The 22,801-nt window shown below is 41.4% G+C and overlaps 2 protein-coding genes across 5 annotated transcripts in view; one reads left to right on the top strand and one right to left on the bottom strand.

The window, feature by feature from the left end:
- Positions 1-14,271, bottom strand: part of PARP9 (poly(ADP-ribose) polymerase family member 9) — a 50,134-nt gene extending 35,863 nt beyond the window's left edge. The window contains exons 1-4 of one of the 3 annotated variants that reach the window (XM_080654154.1): positions 14,194-14,271; positions 10,522-10,624; positions 9,565-9,706; positions 6,623-7,470 (exon numbers count right to left, since the gene is read on the bottom strand). In XM_080654154.1, coding sequence (XP_080510280.1) covers positions 6,623-7,470; positions 9,565-9,706; positions 10,522-10,536 — 1,005 coding nt within the window. In that variant the 5' untranslated portion in view covers positions 10,537-10,624; positions 14,194-14,271. The remainder of the gene's footprint in view (positions 1-6,622; positions 7,471-9,564; positions 9,707-10,521; positions 10,625-14,193) is intronic. The other 2 variants (XM_080654155.1, XM_080654156.1) reach the window with 2 other exon arrangements.
- DTX3L (deltex E3 ubiquitin ligase 3L) lies at positions 14,092-22,041 on the top strand. 2 transcript variants are annotated; one of them, XM_080654158.1, is made up of 5 exons: positions 14,092-14,562; positions 15,456-15,661; positions 17,144-17,263; positions 19,079-19,296; positions 20,429-22,039. In XM_080654158.1, exons 1-5 carry the CDS (start codon positions 14,388-14,390, stop codon positions 20,496-20,498), a joined length of 789 nt encoding a protein of 262 aa, XP_080510284.1. In that variant the 5' UTR covers positions 14,092-14,387; the 3' UTR covers positions 20,499-22,039. The 2 variants fall into 2 exon arrangements, with proteins under 2 accessions (XP_080510284.1, XP_080510283.1); XM_080654157.1 differs by having other exon boundaries at positions 14,110-14,562; positions 17,144-18,685; positions 20,429-22,041.
- Positions 22,042-22,801: the final 760 nt, after the last annotated feature.

The raw sequence follows: 22,801 nt of genomic DNA on the forward strand, positions 1-22,801 counted from the left end.
ATATGAGCAAGAACCAAGAGGAAATGAAGAAGAACCAAGAAGAAATCAAAAATGACATCGCTGCTGTAAAGAACTCAATAGAAAGCATCAAGAGTAGACTAGAAGAAGCAGAGGACCGCATCAGTGAGCTAGAAGACAAGATGGGAAAAAATACCCAAGTAGAGCAACTTCTAGAAAAAAAAATTAAAAGGCAGGAGGAGAGCCTAAGGGAACTTTGGGACAACACGAAACAAAACAACATCCGCATAATAGGGGTTCCAGAAGGAAAGGAAGCTGAGCAAGGAATAGAAAACCTATTTGAAGAAATAATGACAGAAAATTTCCCTGATATAGAGAAGAAAGAACCCACACAAATCCAAGAAGCTCACAGAGTCCCAAGCAAAATGAACCCCAAAAGACCGACGCCAAGGCACATCATAATTAAATTGGCAAACACTAACGACAAAGTAAGAATCTTAAAAGCGGCCAGAGAGAGACAGAAAGTTACATACAAAGGAACCCCCATCAGACTAGCAACTGATTTCTCAACAGAAACTCATCAGGCCAGAAGGGAATGGAATGAAATATACAAAGTCATGCAAAGGAAGGGTCTGAATCCAAGAATACTGTACCCAGCAAGGCTGTCAATCAAAATTGAAGGTGAAATCAGGAGCTTCACAGACAAAAAAGGACTAAGGGAATTTATTACCACCAAACCAGCAATGCAAGAAATGCTAAAGGGTCTGCTGTAAAAAGAAAAAGAAATAGGAAGCGAAGAAGGAACACAGGTGTAAAGAATAGGAATGGCGACAAATAAGTACCTATCAATAATAACTTTAAATGTAAATGGATTAAATGCCCCAATCAAAAGACATAGGGTAATGGATTGGATAAGAAAACATGACCCATATATCTGCTGTCTACAAGAAACCCACCTCAGAAAAAAAGACGCACACAGACTGAGGGTAAAGGGATGGAAAAAGGTTTTCCAGGCAAATGGAACTGAAAAAAAAGCTGGGGTAGCAATACTTATATCTGACAAATTAGATCTCAAAGTGAAGGACATAACAAGAGATAAGGAAGGCCACTTCATAATACTAAAGGGAGCAATCCAACAAGAAGAAATAACTCTGGTAAACATATATGCACCCAATACAGGAGCACCCAAATACATAAAAAAACTCCTGGAGGATATCAAGGGAGAGATTGACAGCAATACAATCATAGTAGGAGACTTTAATACCCCACTATCACCATTGGACAAATCCTCTAAGCAAAAAATCAGCAAAGAAACATCAACCCTAAATGACTCACTAGACCAGATGGAATTAATTGACATCTTCAGAACATTTCACCCCAAAGCCACAGAATATACATTCTTCTCAAGTGCACATGGGTCATTTTCAAAGATAGACCATATGTTGGGACATAGGCAAAGTCTCTTCAAATTCAAGAAGATAGAAATCATATCAAGCATCTTCTCAGACCACAGTGGCATAAAACTGGAAATCAACTACAATAAAAACAACCCAAAGAAGTCAAACACATGGAGGCTAAACAGCATGCTATTAAACCATGACTGGGTTACCAGAGAGATCAAAGAAGAAATAAAAAACATCATGGCAACAAATGACAATGAAAACACTACAATCCAAAATCTATGGGACACAGCGAAAGCAGTCTTGAGAGGGAAGTTCATAGCTCTACAAGCCTACTGCACAAAACAAGAAACAGGGGTAATAAATTACCTAACCCAACAACTCAAAGAGTTAGAAAAAGAGCAACAAGAAAAGCCCAGTGTAAGCAGAAGGAAGGAAATAATAAAGATCAGAGCACAGATAAACGACATAGAGACCAAAGAAACAATACAAAAGATCAACAAAACCAAGAGCTGGTTCTTTGAAAGGATAAACAAGATTGATGAACCTCTAGCCAGGCTCACCAAGAAGCAAAGAGAGAGGACCCAAATAAACAAAATCAGAAATGAAAGAGGTGAAATAACAACAGATCCCGCCGAAATACAAAGGATTGTTAAAAAATACTACGAACAACTCTATTCCAACAAACTGGACAACCTGGAGGAAATGGACATATTCCTAGAAAAATATAATCTTCCAAAACTCAATCAGGAAGAATCTAAACAGCTCAATATGCCAGTAACTATGGAAGAAATTGAAGCAGTCATCAAAGAGCTCCCGGCAAACAAAAGCCCGGGGCCAGACGGCTTCACAGGAGAGTTTTACCAAACATTCAAGGAAGAAATAAAACCTATCCTCCTCAGACTATTCCAAAAAATTCAAGAGGAAGGAACACTTCCAAGCTCCTTCTATGAAGCCAGCATCACCCTAATACCAAAACCAGATAAAGACAACACAATGAAAGAGAATTACAGGCCAATATCCCTCATGAATGTAGATGCCAAAATCCTCAACAAAATTCTAGCAAATCGGATCCAGCAGTACATCAGAAAGATCATACACCATGACCAAGTAGGGTTTATCCCAGGAATGCAAGGATGGTTCAATATCCGAAAATCAATAAATGTGATACATCACATAAACAAATTGAAAGATAAAAATCACATAGTCATATCAATTGATGCAGAAAAAGCATTTGACAAAATCCAACACCCTTTCTTGATAAAAACTCTCAACAAGGTGGGAATAGAAGGATCATACCTCAACATAATAAAAGCTATATATGATAAACCCACAGCTAACATCATACTCAATGGGCAAAAACTAAAACCATTTCCCCTAAGAACAGGAACAAGACAAGGATGCCCACTCTCACCACTCCTGTTTGACATAGTACTGGAAGTATTAGCCATTGCAATTAGACAAGAAGAAGAAATAAAAGGCATCCAAATTGGAAAAGAAGAAGTAAAGCTGTCCTTATTTGCAGATGACATGATATTGTACATAAAAAACCCGAAAGACTCTATCAAAAAACTAACAGACTTAATAAATGAATTTGGCAATGTAGCAGGATACAAAATTAACGCCAAGAAATCTATGGCATTTCTATACACCAACAGTGAACTTACAGAAAGAGAGACTAAAAAAGCAATCCCATTTTCCATCGCACCAAAAAAATTAAGATACTTAGGAATAAACCTAACCAAGGAGGTAAAAGACCTATATGCGGAAAACTACAGGACACTGAAAAAAGAGATAGAGGAAGATGTAAACAGATGGAAGAACATACCATGTTCATGGATTGGTAGAATCAACATCATCAAAATGTCCATACTACCCAAAGCAATCTATAGATTCAATGCACTCCCCATTAAAATACCAACAGCATATTTCACAGACCTAGAAAGAACTCTCCAAAAATTCATCTGGAATAAAAAAAGACCCCGAATAGCCACAGCAATCCTGAGAAAGAAGAATAAAGTAGGAGGGATCTCAATACCAGATTTCAAACTGTATTACAAAGCCACTGTCCTCAAAACAGCCTGGTACTGGCACAAGAACAGACATATAGATCAATGGAATAGAATAGAGAATCCAGATATCGACCCAAACCAATATGCGCAATTAATATTTGACAAAGGAGGCATGAGCATACAATGGAGTCAAGACAGTCTCTTCAATAAATGGTGTTGGGAAAACTGGACAGATACATGCAAAAAAATGAAACTAGATCACCAACTTACACCATACACAAAAATAAACTCAAAATGGATACAGGACTTAAATATAAGATGGGAAACCATAAAAATACTAGAGGAATCCACAGGCAGCAAAATCTCAGACACATGCCAAAAGAACTTTTTCAGTGATACTGCCCCTAGGGCAATGGAAGCCAAAGAGAAAATAAACAAATGGGACTACATCAAAATAAAAAGCTTTTGCACAGCAAAAGAAACCATCAACAAAACAACAAGAAACCCCACTGTATGGGAGAACATATTTGCAAATGGTATCACTGATAAAGGTTTAATTTCCAACATCTACAGGCAGCTTATACAACTTAATAAAAGGAAGATAAATGATCCAATAAAAAAATGGGCAACGGACCTAAATAGAATCTTTTCGAAAGAAGACAGAAGGAAGGCCAAGAGACACATGAAAACATGCTCAAAGTCACTTATTATCCGAGAGATGCAAATCAAAACGACAATGCGATACCATCTCACACCTGTCAGAATGGCTATCATCAACAAATCAACAAACGACAAGTGTTGGCGAGGATGCGGAGAAAAAGGAACCCTCGTGCACTGCTGGTGGGAATGCAGACTGGTGCAGCCACTGTGGAGAACAGTATGGAGTTTCCTCAAAAAACTGAAAATGGAACTCCCATTTGACCCAGTAATCCCACTCCTAGGAATATATCCTAAGAAACCAGAAACACCAATCAGAAAGGATATATGCACCCCTATGTTCATAGCAGCATAATTTACAATAGCTAAGATTTGGAAACAGCCTAGGTGCCCGTCAGCAGATGACTGGATCAGAAAACTATGGTACATCTACACAATGGAATACTATCCTGCCATAAAAAAGAAGGAATTACTACCATTTATAGACACCTGGATGGAATTAGAGAACATTATGCTAAGTGAAATAAGCCAGTCAATGAAAGAAAAATACCACATGATCTCACTCATTTAGGGATAAAAAACATTATAAACTGATGAACCAAAAGATAGTTACAGAGGCAGTAAAGCATCAAACAGAGTGTCTAATTACAGCGGTAAGGTTAGGGAGAGGTGGGGGAAATAAGAGATCAACTGAAGGACTTGTATGCATGCATATAAGAGTAACCAACGGATGCAAAACATTGGGGGGTGAGGGCAGGTATGGGAGTGGGGTGGGGGGGGGCAATGGTAAGATATGTACACATATAATACCTTAATAAAAATTTGAAAGAAAACAAAAAAAAAAAAATAAAAAACAAGACTTAAAAAAAAACAAAAAAACAAAAAAAAAAAACACAGGAGCTGTCCCCTGGTAGTCAGTGCGCTCCCACAGGGGGAGCGCCGCTCAGCCAGAAGCCGGGCTCTCAGCTGGAGAGCGCAGTGGCGGTGGCGGGAGCCTCTCCTGTCTCTGCAGCACCGCTAAGGATGTTAGGGACACCTCTGAGGGCTCACCGACTGCAAGAGGGCACAGATCGGCTGATGAGGAACGCCCCCCCCCCCCAACACTGAGTGCATGAATTACGTGCACTGGGCCTCTAGTTGAATAATAATAAGCAGCAACAAAAACAAAAAAAACATGAAATAATCACAGTACAATTTCCTGAGATGTTAATAACTCAAGGTTTAGCAGTAAACTGACTCACACTCATGCAATCTCTTCTTTGTTTGTCACCTGACAGATGTGTGACTGATCATACATGTATCAGCATGACAGAGTTCTAGAACCTAAGTTCTGTTTGACAACCAAGACATTTTTCATGAACAACTTGTTCTAGAACTGAATTGTTCCAAGAACTGAGGTTTGACTGTATTGCATTTTGTGGGGATCTCCTCAATCTTCTTGCTAATTGTCTTGCAGGCAGTATATGGTATTTTTTCATGTATGCTTAAGTCTATTTGATTGCAGCCACAGGAGTCTTAAGTGTGACATTATTGATCCAGAAAAGAAAAAGAATTCTCTGTTGCAGTTCCTGCTACCTGTTTCCTCCTTCACTTATTCATCCATAATTTGCTCAACACCTAGAAACAGGCCCAGACTGGGCTTTGGGGCTACAGAGATGAACAAGCCATGATCCCCATCCTCAAGGTACTCTACGCCTAACAGGGGAGCTGCACTAATCCAGAAATACTTAAGTTCATTGTTACCCTGACTCCCTCCCCTTCCTGCCAGAGCCCTCTCCTTTGTGCCCAAGGAATTCTGGCTAAATGCTAAGTCACATTTTGTATCATCTATGGCCCCTGGCACAGAGCCATATACTCAGAATACAACTTACAGCTCCACCTGGTCCAGCCCATCATTTTTTATCTATTATTCTCTGTGTCTTTCTAATCAAGTCATTCTAACAACCAGGACACACTCTTGCCAATTCATATCTATCATAACTTGAGATCAGATCCAAAACACACATTTTCTGAAATAATCTTTCTTGGTACACCACACTCTTGTCACAAAATGGACACACTCTTAAATATTATGAATTCATTGCATTAATGAATACATTGTTTACTATTGGTAGGTTGCTTCAGAAATGCTCAGATGGTTTGTCTCCCAATGAGATTTTTCAAATAGAGAATTTTTTAACATAAAAAGAGTACAACAGATTTTAAGTTCCTTGGAATCAAAGATTGTTTTATTTCCTCATGGTGCCTAAGAATAATAGCAATAACAGTTGTAAATACTTGTCAAGTGCCAAAATTTATTCTAAGCATTTTATGTGTATTAATTCCAACTCTAAGATATAAGTCTTATTATTATCATCATTTTCCAGGTGAGGAAACTGAGGACCAAAAGATAAAGTAACTAGATTCACGTCACCCTGCTAGTAAATGGCACACCTCGTATTCAAATCCAGATTGTCTGTCCCTAAAGTCCATACTCTTTACCTTAACAAGATTAAACAGTGTTTGAAATAGTTTATACTCAAAACATACTTGATAGGTAATAAACAGTCCAGCGATCCCCTTTGGCAGTGTAAGAGAATAGGAACAAAGACTTACCTGCTGCAGTTCAATGGGGCCTTGGACAATCTGGAGAGTCACGCTGTTCACAACCATCGTATTGAAAGGAAGGATGGCTCCCTGACTCACTGAGGACCCCAGTTCGTTACTCCCTAGAATGACTTCTGAAGCAGTTTTAAAGGCAGCAACAGTGAGGTCCTCATTGCTTACCAGATGAATTTCTTTTAAATTATTGACCAGTTGCTTCCCTTGGAAATAAAGCCCGATAGTTTTCACAATGATCCCTGTACACAAATCCAGAGGGAACTGGAAAATCCCAGAGCTCAGGGCTGGAATTGCTACTGTCTCAGGGGATGGAGAGCCAAAGGTGACACGATTCAGAATACTTATCATGGCTTTTTGCAGATCAGCTTTACATCTCTGTGCATCCCTCTCCACCCACCGAGGCCCAACGGCATGGATAATGAATTTGCAGGGAAGTTTCCCTGGTCCGGTGACAGCTATCTCACCAGTTGGTATTTTACCATGTCTGAAAATATACATATTACTTTCCTCTTGGATTTGTTGGCCACCAGCTTTCACCAGGGCCTGCGCCAGGCCTCCTCCATGTCTAAGTTCTTCATTGGCTGCATTCACCACAACATCAACAGCATGTCTGGTGAGATCATCCTTCCAGACAGAAAGCTCTAGTCCCGGAGTCAGCCTTTTTCTGAAGACTTGCCGAGACTCACTGCTACTTTCCTGGGCTGGAGAGACCAGGGTAGAGACACAGCCAAATTTATTCCGGAGGACTTCACACAGCAGACTCTCATTATTTTTTAAAATTTTGAAGTCATTGTGATTAATGGGTATTTGCCAACTATAGTTTTCTCCAAGAATGTCAGTCTCTGGAAAAGGAGAGATTTTAAAAAAAAAAAAAAATCAAGAAACGGGTAAGAGTTCCTTTGAAAATAATGTAATTCCACTTCACATAAGAAAACTAAGTGTCCCATATACAAAAGAGAGATGAACTTCCTCTACCCCTCTTCCTGATTATCTTTCTAACATAGATATGTAATTAGACCAAGAATGTCCAAGAGTTTTCGATGGTAAATCATCCATAAAGTACTTAGTCTTGTGTCTGGCATACCGTAAATACTCCATAAGTTGTAGTTACACTACCATGATACAATGGTGGTGGTGAGAAAACTATGTGTATGGGAGTTCGTGAATTTTTAAGTCTGCATTAAAATGGTGAATTTGGGGCCAAAACCGGTTTGGCTCAGTGGATAGAGTGTCGGCCTGCGGACTGAGGGGTCCCGGGTTCTATTCCGGTCGAGGGCATGTACATTAGTTGCAGGCACATCCCCAGTGGGAGGTGTGCAGGAGGCAGCTGATCGATGTTTCTCTCTCATCGATGTTTCTAGCTCTCTATCCCTCTTCCTTCCTCTCTGTAAAATATCAATAAAATATATTTTTTAAAAAAATGGTGAATTTGGGAAGAACCACGCTTAAGGCACAAATATTGGAAAGGATTTAATTATGAGTCAAAAATAAGTGGAGGCTTTATTGGTAACTTGTTTGCTTAGTCTTAGTGCCTTAGTCTGGGCTCTCTTACTAGTAGAAGCAGACTCTGAGATAAGGATTTGAACATAAGTTTACTCGGGAGCTGATCCTAGAAAATACCAGGGGCGTGAGATGGGAGGGCAGAGTGGGAAAGTAAGACAGAAAAGGGAAGGAAATGAGCGAAGGATGTGTTATGAAGCAAATTAAGCATAATTCCACTGGGGGACAGTGTGTCTCAGAGTAATATCACCAGAAGGGAAAGGAGCTGGGATATTCATCCAACCTCGTATCAGTCACGGGTCAAGGATGCTCTGTGGGGGGCATGGTCCAGCAATGGGCGGAGCATCATACTCTAGTTTCATGGAACAATTTTGGTGGAATTAAAACTGACTGACTAAAAATTACTTACTGTATGTGGCAGATAGGATGTGCTGTTCAGATCCCCATTCAATGTGGTTATGAAGGAGGGAATACAGTTAGCTGACAGCCTCCAGTTTTTAGCCCCTCAGGGTCCATCTTAGCTTTCCAGCCAGGGTCACACTATTCTTAGGGTGGCCACCCATCAATGGCTGATCAAGGCCACTTATGTCCAATGTGGGACTCCCCTAAAGGGAAATCTCAGGCTGCAGTCTGATGGCTCCACCTGCCCAATCTGGTTTCATCTCTTTTCCTTTCTCTGAACCTTTTGCATTCCTCACTCCATCTCAGTTTCTGCTTCTTTGAGAACCTAACCTGTGACTGCATTTCATGGAATCTAAGACGTCATTATTAAATGTCACTGAGGAAGGAAAAATAATGCCAATTAAAACATGGCACATTACTGGTTGATAGTTTTATTTAACAGATGTGAAAAACTGCGTCCTAAAACAGGCAAAATGTGGTAATTAATTATATTTTACTTCAACTATATTTCTAATTTCAGTCACCTAGAAAAACCTCTGATGGCTTCAACTATCTAAGAGCAGTAGCATGCATATATGCATAACCCATGGACACAGACAATAGTGTGGGGTGGGGCGGGGGCTGGGTGGAGGGAGGCAAAAAAGGGGGACATAGGGGACACCTATATTACTGTCATCAATTTAAAAAAATAAAAAGATAAGAAAATAAATAAAAGAAGTAGCATGCAGTAGCCAGATTCAATTGGCCTGTGCTTCGATAGAAAATCTCAAGTGGACCACCCTTAGGATTAGGCAGGTTCCACTTGTTCTTACAGCCCTTATTGAGCAAGGGACGATCAGTTGGTCACCTCTTCTGATCAATTTCTAGGGCTGTGGTCAGAAGAGTCTTACCTTACTGTATGTGGCAGATAAGATGTGCAAAGAAAGGGATCAATGGGAGCCCTAAGAGAACGTGTCTGCTGATGCACACTGCCCCTGAAGCAGTCCCCCATCTGAGGCACGGTCCGGGTTGCCACAGGTCCTGCAATTACACACCTGAACACTTGCAGGGAAGACAGTCTCCTTCTGCATTCCCCTTTTTCCACTGAGGACAGATATGAGTAAAGACTTTCTGAAACAAGTCTGAGAGTGAGGCGATCCTACCTGATTTCTCATTGTAAGCTGATGCTCCACCATCCTGTGAAAAAATGAGAGTGGTTTTAAAAAAATTGAAACCAAATGACTACAGGTTACTGATAACAAATACAGCCTAATAATCACAAAGCAACAGATACTCTGCTAAAAGCGCTGGGTTTGAGGGGAAGGGGAACACCTACAGGTTTGTTAATTTGTTTAATCTGTGTGCCTGAAATACTAAATATTCTAGCAAACACTGATCCTACCCCACTTCCTAGAGGCCAATCAATGCACTTCTAATTCAGGATAAGATGAAGGGTTAGAGATTAACACATAAAAAGGTCCAAAGGTCACAGCCCAAATTACCAAAACTTTCAGATAAGCCTCCAGTTTCCAAAGGCTTGTGGGTTTTTCTAGACAGAACAGAAGACATGGGGACCTGAACCTCATCAGCTACACCTTCCCATCTACCAGTAAGGGCCCACTTTCAATTGCTTATTTCATGACACAAGCCTAAACGTAGAATTTTACGGTTGATAAAATGAGGTGTCTTTTCTCCATTTCTTTGTTTTTATTCTTCCTCCATAATCCTCCTCCCCCCTCGCCCCAGCCAGCAAAAGTAGAATTGCTGAATGAGTATACAGAATCAAAATGACATTGAGGCCCCACTTTTACAAATCATCCATCCCCAGGCTGCCTCTGTCGATTAGATTAGCATATTCTGGATTCCCTTTGTCTCACATGGTACAAGGGGAAACTTTAATTGGGCTATTAATACCAAAATGAAGACCCAGATTTCTTGCTATTATGGGAGGAACTATTCATGTGCTGATCAAAGTTCATGACTTATATATGTTTATACCTAAGTACTTTTACCTTAGAAAACTCCATCCTCTAGGACTCTGGGGTCTTCAAATGTTTGTACCCTGTTTTGCTTTTCCAAGCATAGACTGCTGTTCCCAAATATGATGGTCCACTTCTAGGAATGAATACAAAGGATGCAATAAGCACTGACCAGTCTTAGGGAATTTGGTAAGAATGCACCATAGGAAAACTAAACATGATGATTTCCGATCATGAGTAGGTTTTAGTTTTACTAGTGAAAAAGCACTATTGTTTTGCTGCCATAGTTACTGTTTACCTTCTATCCTTTACCATGAGGTTCCAACTGAAACCATAAAGGCAGTTCAGAGAAGGGAAAGAGACATACGGGCTACAGCCGGGAGAGCTTTATGGAGAAGGTGAGACTAGAACAAGACCTTGAAGGGTGGAACAGGTTTTTACAATTAGAAGAGGAGAATGATACCAAGTGGTAAGACTGAGCACAGCATTCAAAAAAACAATGAGGAAAAACCAGCCTTCTGCGTGAACATGAAGAACCCTGGAGAGTGTTTGAAGAAAGGGTTGTAGTTTTGCCTGTCAAGGGTATGTGTACTGAATTTGTGATAAATTCTTGATCTGATAAGAAAGGGGAATATCTGGATAAAAATCAGAAACTCTGGAAAAACTGTTTTAATGATTTTCTATCTAATTGGTGGAAATGAAAATGTTTAATGACACAGTAGCCTACACTTGTTGTCCAGAGTTGGCAACAGGCCTCTGAAATGATTTGTAATGCATTTGCAACAGAAAAAATTTTGTGCAGCTATCTACAGCATCAGAGCACTATTATTCTTCCATGTCAGGAAAAACAGCAAGTTCAGTCCAATCCTCAAGTCCCAGGACAAGATGCATTTTTGCCTCCAGAGGGCACTGCTGTTTTCACAAAAGAAGCAAGTCTGGCTGGGGCCTTTTGCTTTAGATGGTGTTGCTCTTGTTTCTTTTTTCCTTTAGGTCAGGCTTTAAAGGCGTAGGGACACACTTGAGGGGTGTGTGTGGGCGTATATCTCTCCAAAGAAATCAGGAACAAGGAGCATACTGCCCATAATACAGTCTCTTCAATTTTAATAACAACACCAATAGCAACAAAAGCCTACCCAACTTTCCATCACTGGTTCCTACCGAGTTCTTTTCTCTGCATGGGAACATGGAAGATATATGGACTCTCCTCTATCCAACTGCCTGCTCAGCCCACTGTAGTGGGTTCCTGCCTCACCCCCAGTACTCCTCTGCTCATCAGTATCCTCCATGAGGTTAACCTCAATAGACTCTCTTCTATATTTCATTGTGTTCCAAAACTCTGCTTTCTTAGCAGAAGTGAACCATCTTCACTTGGTTCTTTTGTTACCTTTCACTTTACCTTTACGGGCCTTTTGCCTGGATTCACCTTCCTATCCTCACCCGACTCCCTCCAAAGTCCATGCTTTCTCTCCTAGACTCCACAGTTCAATCAATGATATACCATTTATCCACTCAAGTCAGAAATCTAGAATTTTCTCTTTTGTCCCATAAACAACCTATCAATTAGGTCTAAACAAACTTGTCCCATAAACAACCTATCAATTAGGTCTAAACACCTAAGTCACTTACACTCCTATCCTTCTTACCCATGGACCACTTCACTTCAGGGCCTCAGGGCCTCTTGCCTGAGCTATGTCAACACAATCTCTTTAAAAATTTAAATGTATTTAATTTTACATTTTATTGTTTGAATAGGTATTATGTTTCCTGGTTCAAATTTAGAAGTGTGAAAGGCTCCCTCCTACCCCTAACTGCAGAATCATAAAGTCTATGCAGTTGTAATTCTGATAGTACTGCCAAATTGCTTTCCATAAAGACTGACCCATTTCCAGTCTTACCAGCCATGTGCAAAAACTTTATCTCTGGCTTCTCTGCCTTCATTCATCCCTGCTTGGAAATGTGTCCTCCACATGGTTGTCAACACCGTCTTTCTAAAATGCACATCTGACAACCCTTCCGGTTCTTCCCACTGATCTTCATGCCTTTCACTGTCTAGACCCGTGTTGTATGTCCAGTGTGGACCATTAGCCACATGCAGCTCTTGAGCTCCTTGTAAGGTCTGGGGCTGGGAAAGCAGGAACTTTACAAACTTTGCTTTCTAGCCTGCTTCAGCCTGCTTGAATAATGAGAAAAATAAACTTAAGCTGTCTGACCTTGTAGGCCAGAGACTAGATATGCCCATAATTTCAATGCCATGCCAGGTGCATTTTTAATTGGATAGAACTGTGTTGTTTTCAAGGCCAGCAGTGAGATAACCACTAAGTGCACATAGGGCTGGCTCTTTAATAAAAAGGGAAGTTCTGCTTGTAACCTTGCTTAGAATTTGAATTCATTTTCTCTAAGCCCACCGGTGCAGCCCACCGGTGAATAAAGTGTGACTCCCCCGGCCTGTGCTCTCGGACCTCAGGACCTCACCCGAGAGCTTTCAATAAACGAGATTTTTCGCTTTTAACCTGCTTGTTTTGGTCAACTTACTGGTTTCGGTCGGGTTAAGTCTTACATCTCTGATTAAACCTTACACTCCTGAAGTGTGGCTAGTCCCAACTGAGATGTGATGCAAGTGTGAGATAAACACTGGATCACAAAGACTCCGAATGAGAAAAAGTATGTAAAATATCTAATAAGCCAGTCAAAGACAAGTATCACATAATCTCACTCATATGTAGAATCTAAAGGACAAAATAAACATGAACAAAATAGATCCAGAGACATAGAAACATGGAACTGACAATGGTGTGGTGAAGGCCTGGTGGGGAGGAGGGGACGGGCTAGAGTGGTTCAGTGAGGAAAAAAATGGGTACATCTGTATAACTTTTAACAATAAAATTTTAAAAACGTTTTTAACATTGATCACATGCTGAGTGATTAATTTAGGATATATATGATTACATTTATTGAGTTAAATAACATTATTAAAATTAGTATCACTTGTTTATGAAATATAGCTCATAACATTTTAAAAATTAAAATTGGATCTTTGGTTCCATTATATTTGTACGGACAGCACTGATCTAACCCCTTCCTCCATCATGTCCCTCACCCATCTCATCTCCTCCAAGGCCGCAGTACTCTCTGTGCCTCAGATGCACCCCACCATTCCCCCACCCCCCACCTCTCTCTCTAAGATTTTGCTTCAAATTTCCTCTTCGAGGCCTTCGAGAGATTTGCTTCACAAGTCCACCTCCCTTTACTAGCCCGAGAGCATTCTCATCTTTATTCTCAAGTGCACAGGGCTGCACCCGGTTCATACCGTTTGGTCAAGTCAAGGAATGGAAAACCAGAAGAGTCAGTCTAAAGGACCAAGTTGGAGGGAGGTAACTGGTGCTATGTCATAACGCAAGTGAACAATTTCAAATTTTTTAAAAATGCAGGTATTAATCTGAATTCAGAATGGGAATGACATTTTAGCTGCATATCATAGTAACGGTAACAACAGTAAGAGTTAGGAGGAATCACAAGCTCAGGAGAAACTTTCTTTGACTTCAGCACCTGACCAGTCTCACCCTCACATGGGCGGCCTGCCCCCACTCTCCCCCCTCCGCCCGCTCGCCGCCGCCCAAGCCCAAGCCCGCAGGAGGGAACGCGGGCCGTCGGTCCCCACCGCCCGTCGCCCACCTTCCCGGGGGACGCGGGACGGAACCTACTCACTCTGGTGGGCCGCGGAAGAGAAGGCTGCACGGTGAGGAGGGGAGCGGCTGTGCGGGGAACAGGGAGGGGCTTCGGGGAAAGCGAAACTGAAACTTTGTCGCCGGCGGCGGCAGGGCGGGGCGGGGGCGCCCCCGCCTCAGTCCAGACCCAGCCGCGTCTGGAGCCGCCGCGCAGCCCGACGCCCATCCGCAGCCATGGCCTCGAACCCCAGCCCGCCCTCCCCGCTGCTGGTGCGGGTGTCCGAGCCCGGCCTGAACTTACGTCGGAAGCTGGAAAGCTACTTCCAGAGCCGGCAGTCGGGCGGCGGGGAGTGCGACGTCCGAAACCTGGGCTCCGGCGCCTTCCGGGTGGAGTTCTTGGAAAGGGCAGGTGAGCTGCAGGCCTGGGGCCGGGGGTGCAAAGGCCGTCCCTGGGGCCCGGGCCCAGCCTCACGGGATTCCAGGCAGACCCAGAGCGAGCCGACCAGGGAAAGGGCGGGAGAAAGCATGGCACAGTCTGGGGGAGGGGAGAGGAGAGACAGGAACTGGGTCTCTTCGTGCCGAGAGACGCAGCCCCCAGGAGGATAGAGGCCAGAGTGCCGGTCGCTGGTCTGGTCTGACTGCACCTTACCGTTGACACCTTCCAGTATCCTGGCCCTGACTCATCTTTCTCAGCTCTAACACCTTTCCGTCCCCCATAGGCCTGTCTATTTAGATATTCCTGGCTATTTAGATATTCCACTTTTATGTTTTAAATAATTATTCCATTGATTTATTTTTGAGGATTACAAAAATAATAGATGCCCGCCATAGAAAAGAGAGAAAAAAAGAATAAAGAACAACACCTGGAGATAAGCAATGTGAACATTTTGGTATATTTCTTCCAGCCTTTTTCTATAAGTTTTAGTACACACATGAATATTTACAAAATTCTGAGTCTGCACTGCCGACTCCCTGTGTTGTTGTTTTTTCCAATCCACTTTATATGAATATTATCCCATCTGATTGAAAAAGGAAACCGAGACAGTTTCAGAGACATGACTTGTCACGAGTTGTCAATGTTTTATTATCCTTGAGCTTTCATTTGTGCAAGAAAATTGAAGCTGCCCATGTGAGAGTTTTGAATAGTTCCCTCACATTCCCTAACATAAACACCCTCCCAGCATGCGGGGAGCAGCCCTCACTGGGAGGGTGCTTGGGCAGGGTACAGATGCCTGAATAGAGGATTATTTGAAATCTCTCCCTTGTTTTTGTGTATGTGTGTGTTTAATGTCTCCATTGAAGCTAAGGAGGGAGTGTTGAAAAAAGGAGAGCATCAAATTCTGGTTGATGACAAACTTGTGACTATTTCCCTGGAACCCACTGAAAATTCAGTAGAGAAGAATGGAATGTCTCAAGTGCAAACACAATCACAAGAAGGGGCAAGGTCTGGTGAGAAGCATCCAAATGAAGAACATATTCCTAATTCTGTGGATTCTGGTGTCCAAAAGGTGAGTATTGAAAGGAGGTAGGTGTATATTTGCAACTTCCTCTCCAGTCACCATATATTTCATTATTGTCTCACAACCATTGGCTAAGGATTTATTATGAGCCAGGCACTGTTTCAGGTACTGGGACCCAGAGGACAACAAGTCCCTGCGGGGGTGGAGGCCCTACATAAAAGGAAGAAGAATAAAGCAGGGTAAATGACAGTGACAAGACCACTACTTTGGGATATCTGGAAAAACCTCTTGAATGAGGTAACGTCTGAGTAGAGACATGGATGAAGTAAGGGAGCTAGCTAAGTGGATATTGGGAGAAGAATGTTCTAGGTAGAGGGGAGCACAAGAGCAAAGGTCTCACGATGGGAGCTTACATCCTGAGCCCCGAAGCTTCAAGGAGGGAGGCCAGTGGGCTGGAGGGAGGCCAGTGGGCTAGAGGGCAGTGAGCAAGGGAGAAAGTGATATGAGAGGAACTTGGATAGGTAACCAGAAGTCAGGTTTTTGGGGATGAAAGTAAGGACTTTGGATTTTCACTTAAATGTTAGGGGATTCATCAGATGGTTTTGTGCCAGGGGAGTGGATCTGGTTTATGACTCTAAAGGATCACTTTGGCTGCTGCGTGGATAACTGATTTTAGAAAGGGGCTAGAGTGGAAGGTCAGAGCCCAATTAGGAGGAGTTGCTATAGGCCAAGTGCAAGATGAGAATGGCTTGGACTTCGGGTGATTCTGATCAAGGTGTAAGAAGTGGCTGGATTCAGTAAACATTTTGAAGGAAGATCTAGAAAGAGGATGTTACATGCAGAGGAAATAGCATGTGCAAAGACCTTGAGGGGGAACAAAAATTAGAAATCTTGCTTTTTTTATTCTATTTAATTTGCCTATATATATTTTTTAGCCTAATTTGTTGTGCTTGCCTTACACTTGAGCTACTAAAGGCTTGGGTTTAGAGGACTCAACAACATTGCATGCACTTAGGTGTTTAGTTAAAAAAAAAAAAAAAAAGGAGGGGGGTTGAAGACTAGAAAAAATAGTAAGAGGAAAAAACATCCTCCTCAGATTTATGGGTCCCTTCTTGGCTTACACTCTTTTGTGAGAACCACAGCAGCTTGCTTGAAAAGACCAAGTGCCTTCCCTCCATCAAACAGATAGTGGCAAATCCAGATTGCTTGTCCACAGAGCCTTTAAAATATGCTCATGTCCAGGCTCTACATTTACATCAGAATCTCTGGAGATGGGCATAGGCCTTGGCTTTTTTTTTTTTCTTCTTCTTCCCCGCTCTCCTTTAACTTCCCAGGTGGTTCTAATGTGGAGACAGGGCTGAGAACCTCTCTCTGGGCTATAGTGTGCTCCATCCTCTGTGAAAAGGATTTGAAACAACAAATCTTCTAAGGGAGGACATAGTTATTTCTCTAGTCTTTAGACATTCTCCTTAGAAGAGACTGTAGGCCTGGATGTCTGAAAGATTTCGTTTGTTCCTTTTAAATTTTCAGATCTTCCTTACTGTCACAGCTGTCCTGGACTGTAACCTGTTCTCCAAAGAGCAGAGGGAATACATAACCACTCTCTGCCCCAATGTAAAAAAAATGGAGGGCTCCGATGGAATTGAGAAGGTGTGTGGTGACTTCAGAGATATTGAAAAAATACATGACTTCTTGAGTGAGCAACTCCTAAAAAGTGTGCAGAAACAGGAACCAGCCCCTTTGACAACAGAGAGGGAGCCACTCCATCAGCAGGACCAGAACAGCTGTGTTTTTCCCTCTGCACCAAGAACGAAGTCAGAAGGAAAAAGCAGTTGTTACACAGTTTCCTTGTCCTTATTTGAGTACTTCAAAAATACCTACCCTGAAAAAATAAACTCGATAGAGAAAAGATTTGGTGTAAAAATAAGCCAGGAGAGTTCTTCCAATATGGTCTTTTTATACTTCACCTCAAGTCAATCTGGTGACCTCAGAGCAGCTGAAGAGACTTTTGCCAGTGAATTTCAGAAAAGCATAGAAAATATGGAGCAGGAATGTGTTGCATTAGCAGACAAGAAGCAGGCAAATAAAATCAATCAGGGATTTTATCACCAACTTAAAAAGCTTCCTATAAAAGAGAATGAAGGAGAATTACCTCTCCCTGGGACCCAAGATGACATTGCAGCTGCTGGACATTTTCTTGCCCCTCAAATCTCTGAAAGTCGTGTCAAGGTACCTGTGAAAATATTGACTCCGAAGTGCATGATGAATGGAATTGAGATTGATACGGCTCACTATAAGTTTTTAGAAGCTGAATTATTCCAGGAGATAGCAGAGATAGAAAAAAAGTACAACACTCAAAGTAAGATTTTGGGGAAAGATCATAAAACCTGCATTCTATTTGAACCTAAGGACAAGGAGTTAGATCTGTCTGCGCATGCTTATGCAATTTTTATTGATGCCTATCAGCATGTTTCTTGTCAGCTGATGAGAGAAGTTGTTTCACTGAAACCTTTGAGCAAGGATAGAAAGGTCTTTTATGGGATCAAGTTTGCTGATAACCTTAGAAAAAGACATCCAGGTGTAGACTTTGTGGTAAATCAAGAATCAATTACTCTTTGTGGATTGCCAAATCACGTAGCAAAGGCAAAACAATATGTCTTACAGACAGGGGGCATGTCCCCATTAGCTGGAGAGAAATCTAATGAGGATCATGAAACACCCATGGACGTTGATAGTAATGATTCAGAAACATATTTACCAACATCCCAGCGCTCTGCCAGTTCTGGGGCATCAGGAATGAACAAGGAAGAGGATACGTGTACCATCTGTTTGGAGCCCATTAATAACAAGCTAGTGCTACCAAAGTGCAAGCACGAATTCTGCACCCCTTGTATCAACACATACATGACATATAAACCAGTCTGTCCCGTGTGCCAGACTGTTTATGGTGTCCTAAAAGGGAATCAGCCAGAGGGAACGATGTCTGTCCATTACGAAAGAGATTCACTTCCAGGTTATGAAACCTGTGGCTCCATCGTGATTAATTATGATATGAGAGGAGGCACACAAACAGTAAGTGTTTCTGAGATCCCTGTGTTTCTTTCCACTGTGCTAGGATTACCAGTGCAAAAGAGACTGCTGTTGCCAATTAGTGGGTTTCCCAGGGACTTATTTCTGTGGTCATATTTCTAAGGCTTTAAGTAGTGATGAAGTTAACAGTGTTAGCTTAGAACTTACCTTTTGTGTCTGTTAAGGGGGAGGAAGGGTGGGTGGTGATTATGTCTTAGGGTGGATGGTATTCCCAGCATGAATTTAGGGAAAGAGGAGAAATATGAATTATTGGGAATATGAGCAAAATTTCTATACTTTTTTTTATTTTTATTTACCCTATCTGCAAATGAACACATCTATCCTGTATAGTAAAATTTGGACTCATGAGTGTGACATTGTTTTGTCTTCACACAGAAAGAGCACCCACACCCAGGAATGTCATATTCTGGAACACAGCGAACTGCATTCTTGCCTGATAACAAGGAAGGAAAGGAGGTTTTGAAACTGCTTCAAAGGGCCTTTGACCAAAAGCTAATTTTCACAGTGGGGGATTCTCGAGTTACAGGAGCGTCAAATGTCGTTACATGGAATGATATCCACCACAAAACCTCCAGGCGTGGGGGACCAGCAATGTGAGAACGTTTTGAAATACTATGATTGCTCAACAGAATTTAGAGGTTGTAAGCTATGGCAATTTGAGGATATGGCTGTAAGGGACTATTTATAGCAGTGGGATTGGGTACAGTCATATATATATCGCTATTTTACAGAGAGGAAGGGAGAGGGATAGAGAACTAGAAACATCGATGAGAGAGAAACATCGATCAGCTGCCTCTTGCACGCCTCCTACTGGGGATGTGTCCGCAACCAAGATACATGCCCTTGACCGGAATCGAACCTGGGACCTTTCAGTCCACATGCCGACGCTCTATCCACTGAGCCAAACCAGTTAGGGCTGGATACTGTCTTTTGAGAGATGTTAAACTTAAAGGCAGAACGATCAGTTCCCATCGCCTTCTAACTGTATGATAGTTATTATACAGTTATTACATTTTGCATCAAAAGGCAAGGGTCTTCAGAATCCAAGATCAGTGATATCTCGGATGATTTGATTTGTGGTTTCCTGTTTATTTGAAGGGTAGATCCTAGGAATGTTATTTACTTTGCCTTCTTTTAAGATCATCCTTCTACCGGGTAGAATCTACCCTCTCCTCCCATTGGTCCATAGAGATCCTTAATTTACTTGGCTAATAGTACTCTAGAAAAGCTCTTATTTAATGTTGTGAAAGTTGTATTGTAGGCAACCAATTGTTCTTAGTAAAATTCAGATAGAATATCTCTGATCCTTAATATTCAAAAGGGTCCTGAGATTTTTGCAAATTCTCCAAATTTGAAAATACTCCTGTGCATATACCACATATATATATAATAAAAATATATACTATACTATATTTTTATATATAACATGTTTTTAATACATTTTATATATTTATTTTTTATATATTTATAGTATAGTATAACTTTATTAGAGTCACTGCTTACCACAAACTGAAAATGAAAAGTCTTGTTGGGAGGCAGATCCTAGACAGACAGCTAGGCTCACTCACTAGCTGAATGACTCACATCTGCACACTTACAAATGATTATAATTCATCCCCCTCCAGGATTGCTTGTTAATGTTTGCAACACAATGTTAATGCCAGGGACCTGCTGTACAGAATCTTTAACACCATGTGTGAAACTAAGGGGCTTTTCCTTTTGCAGGTATGGCTATCCTGATCCTTATTATCTGAAACGCGTCAAGCAGGAGCTGAAAGATAAAGGAATTGAGTAAGAAGACTGGTGGAAGGATATTTGAGCCAAGCGTTCCAAAGACACAGTTGAAAAGGCAGAGTAAATACCAATCTAAATCATAATGTAGAAACAACCTTTAAAAATACTCATCTCAAGGAGATTCATGTAAGAGTAAGAATCTGATAGTCTGTCATTTCTGGATTGTCACTTTTTATGGAAGATAAAAGCCCCAAAGATCTATCAGTATGTGATTTTTGCTGCAGTGGTATTGTGCCTCATTCTTGTGTCATTGTTGGGGGGAATGGAGTACCGTGGGTCTGAAATCATCTTTATGCTCTTCAGTTGAAATATTAGCTGCCAATTGATCCTTTTTAAATTACCATCTCTGGGTGGTCCTTTAGTTTTTGTTTGTTGGTTGGTTAGCCCTTTAAGTACCCCAAAGGTAAAATCCTAGTGTGAATGGGGGAGGGGAGAGGCTTTGATTAAGGAAAATTAAGACACATTTCCCTCCCTAATGGCCAGAAAAATGGCCAGGAGCAAAGATTGGGCAACCTTTGTTAATAAATAGCATAAGGCTATTGTTTTTCATGACACAGAGCCTGGTATATACAGTTGGTGCATAATATATTTTTGCTGCCTGACTCAGGATGTTAATACCCCAGCAGAGGGATATATACTCCCTAAATCTTTAGCAGAGGCAGGAGTAAGAAGCCATTTCTGAAGTCCTCACCACTCATTTGGAAAACTGAGTTTCTTATCTGGTTATCATATCCCCGCCTCTCTCTGAAAATGATGAACAAGATGTCTTTTTCTTTTCCTAAAGATCACACACACACACACACACACACACACACACACTCACACACTCACACACTCACTCACTTTTAGTCACAGGGTAATAGTTAATATTTATTGTGGACTTATTTTGTCCCCTTTATAAGATCTTTATATCTGTGTGATTGATACTATTAGTATCCCTATTTTATAACTGAGAAAACTGATGAAAAGAAAGGATACCTTGACAAAGGTCACATAGTTAATAAGTAGAAGTGCTGGGATTTGAAGGAGATAGTTTGGCTGCAAGGCTTCCAAACCCCAGAGCTATACTGCCTCCCATAGGGGGACTTTTCCATGGAGTGACTGAGGAGTTCCTGTTATTATGGGCTTCTCTCAAAAATGCATTCCTACACATTGCTCACAGCACATTTCCTCCAAAGAAGTCCTATTTGAAGAACTTAAAAACCCAGAATCTTTTCCTTTATCTAGTTCTAGAGAGTTGAGGAAGCTTAAACTAAACGACAGGCCTTTAAAAATATTAGATGATACATTTAATTTTTGATTATTCATTAAAGTCTTAACCATTGTGAGTAGTTATTTTGTATCTACTAAACTTTTAGCTAAATTTGCTTCAAAAAACAAAAGTTTGGTTCCTGCTTAGGTCTAGATCCTTGATTACAATGTAGTGTGTGCATTGGCATTTTAATGGTGTGAGTGGTTGGTGAGCTTTAGATGGTTGCTTTTGCTCTGTGTGAGGTATTATCAGCTGTATCTGCTTCAAATAAAGTTACATATTAGGAACAGATGGTCTGTGTTCTTTCCCTACTCCTTTTTTCTTTTTCCTTAGGTTGAGATTCTGGTGGTTTCCTACAACACATACAGTGTACAACAGAAGTACTTTGACTTCATTGCTGTCATTTTCAGCTGTGAAAAATCACATTTCTTAGTATTTTCTCCTTCTTCCCATGACCCCCTACCCCTTGGATTCAACTAATTTGCTAGAATGACTCCCAGAATTCAGGAAACCAATTTACTCCCTAGATCAGTGGTCGGCAAACTCATTAGTCAACAGAGCCAAATATCAACAGTACAATGATTGAAATTTCTTTTGAGAGCCTAAAACCGACTTCTGTGCGTGGGCCACGAAGTTTCAGTCGCACTGTACATGTGCACCCGCATGTGGTATTTTGTGGAAGAGCCACACTCAAGGGGCCAAAGAGCCGCATGTGGCTCACGAGCTGCGGTTTGCCGACCACTGCCCTAGATTATCTGTGTATTACAAAAGGGTAAAACTCAGAAACAACTGACCAGATGGAAGAGTTACACAGGGCAAGGTATGTAGGAAAGAGCATGGACTTCCATGCCCTCTGAACATTCCATTCTACCAGTACCTTTACTTGATCACCAACCCAGAAGCTCTCTGAACCCTGTCCTTTTGGAAGCTTTATTACATAGACATGGTTGATTAAATCATCAACCATTGGTGATTTAACTTCATTTCCAGCTCCTCTTTCCTCCCCAGATGTCAGGAGTGGGACTGAAAGTTCCAACCCTCTAATCATGTGG

The sequence above is a fragment of the Plecotus auritus genome, assembly GCF_963455305.1.
Source record: "Plecotus auritus genome assembly, chromosome: 2".
NCBI lineage: Eukaryota > Metazoa > Chordata > Mammalia > Chiroptera > Vespertilionidae > Plecotus > Plecotus auritus.

Coding starts and splice junctions, on each gene's coding strand:
- DTX3L (XM_080654157.1), top strand. CDS start 14,388: ATGGCCTCGAACCCCAGCCCGCCCTCCCCGCTGCTGGTGCGGGTGTCC. Junction 18,686..19,078: donor TGAGAGGAGGCACACAAACA/GTAAGTGTTTCT, acceptor GTCTTCACACAG/AAAGAGCACCCACACCCAGG. Junction 19,297..20,428: donor AGGCGTGGGGGACCAGCAAT/GTGAGAACGTTT, acceptor TTCCTTTTGCAG/GTATGGCTATCCTGATCCTT.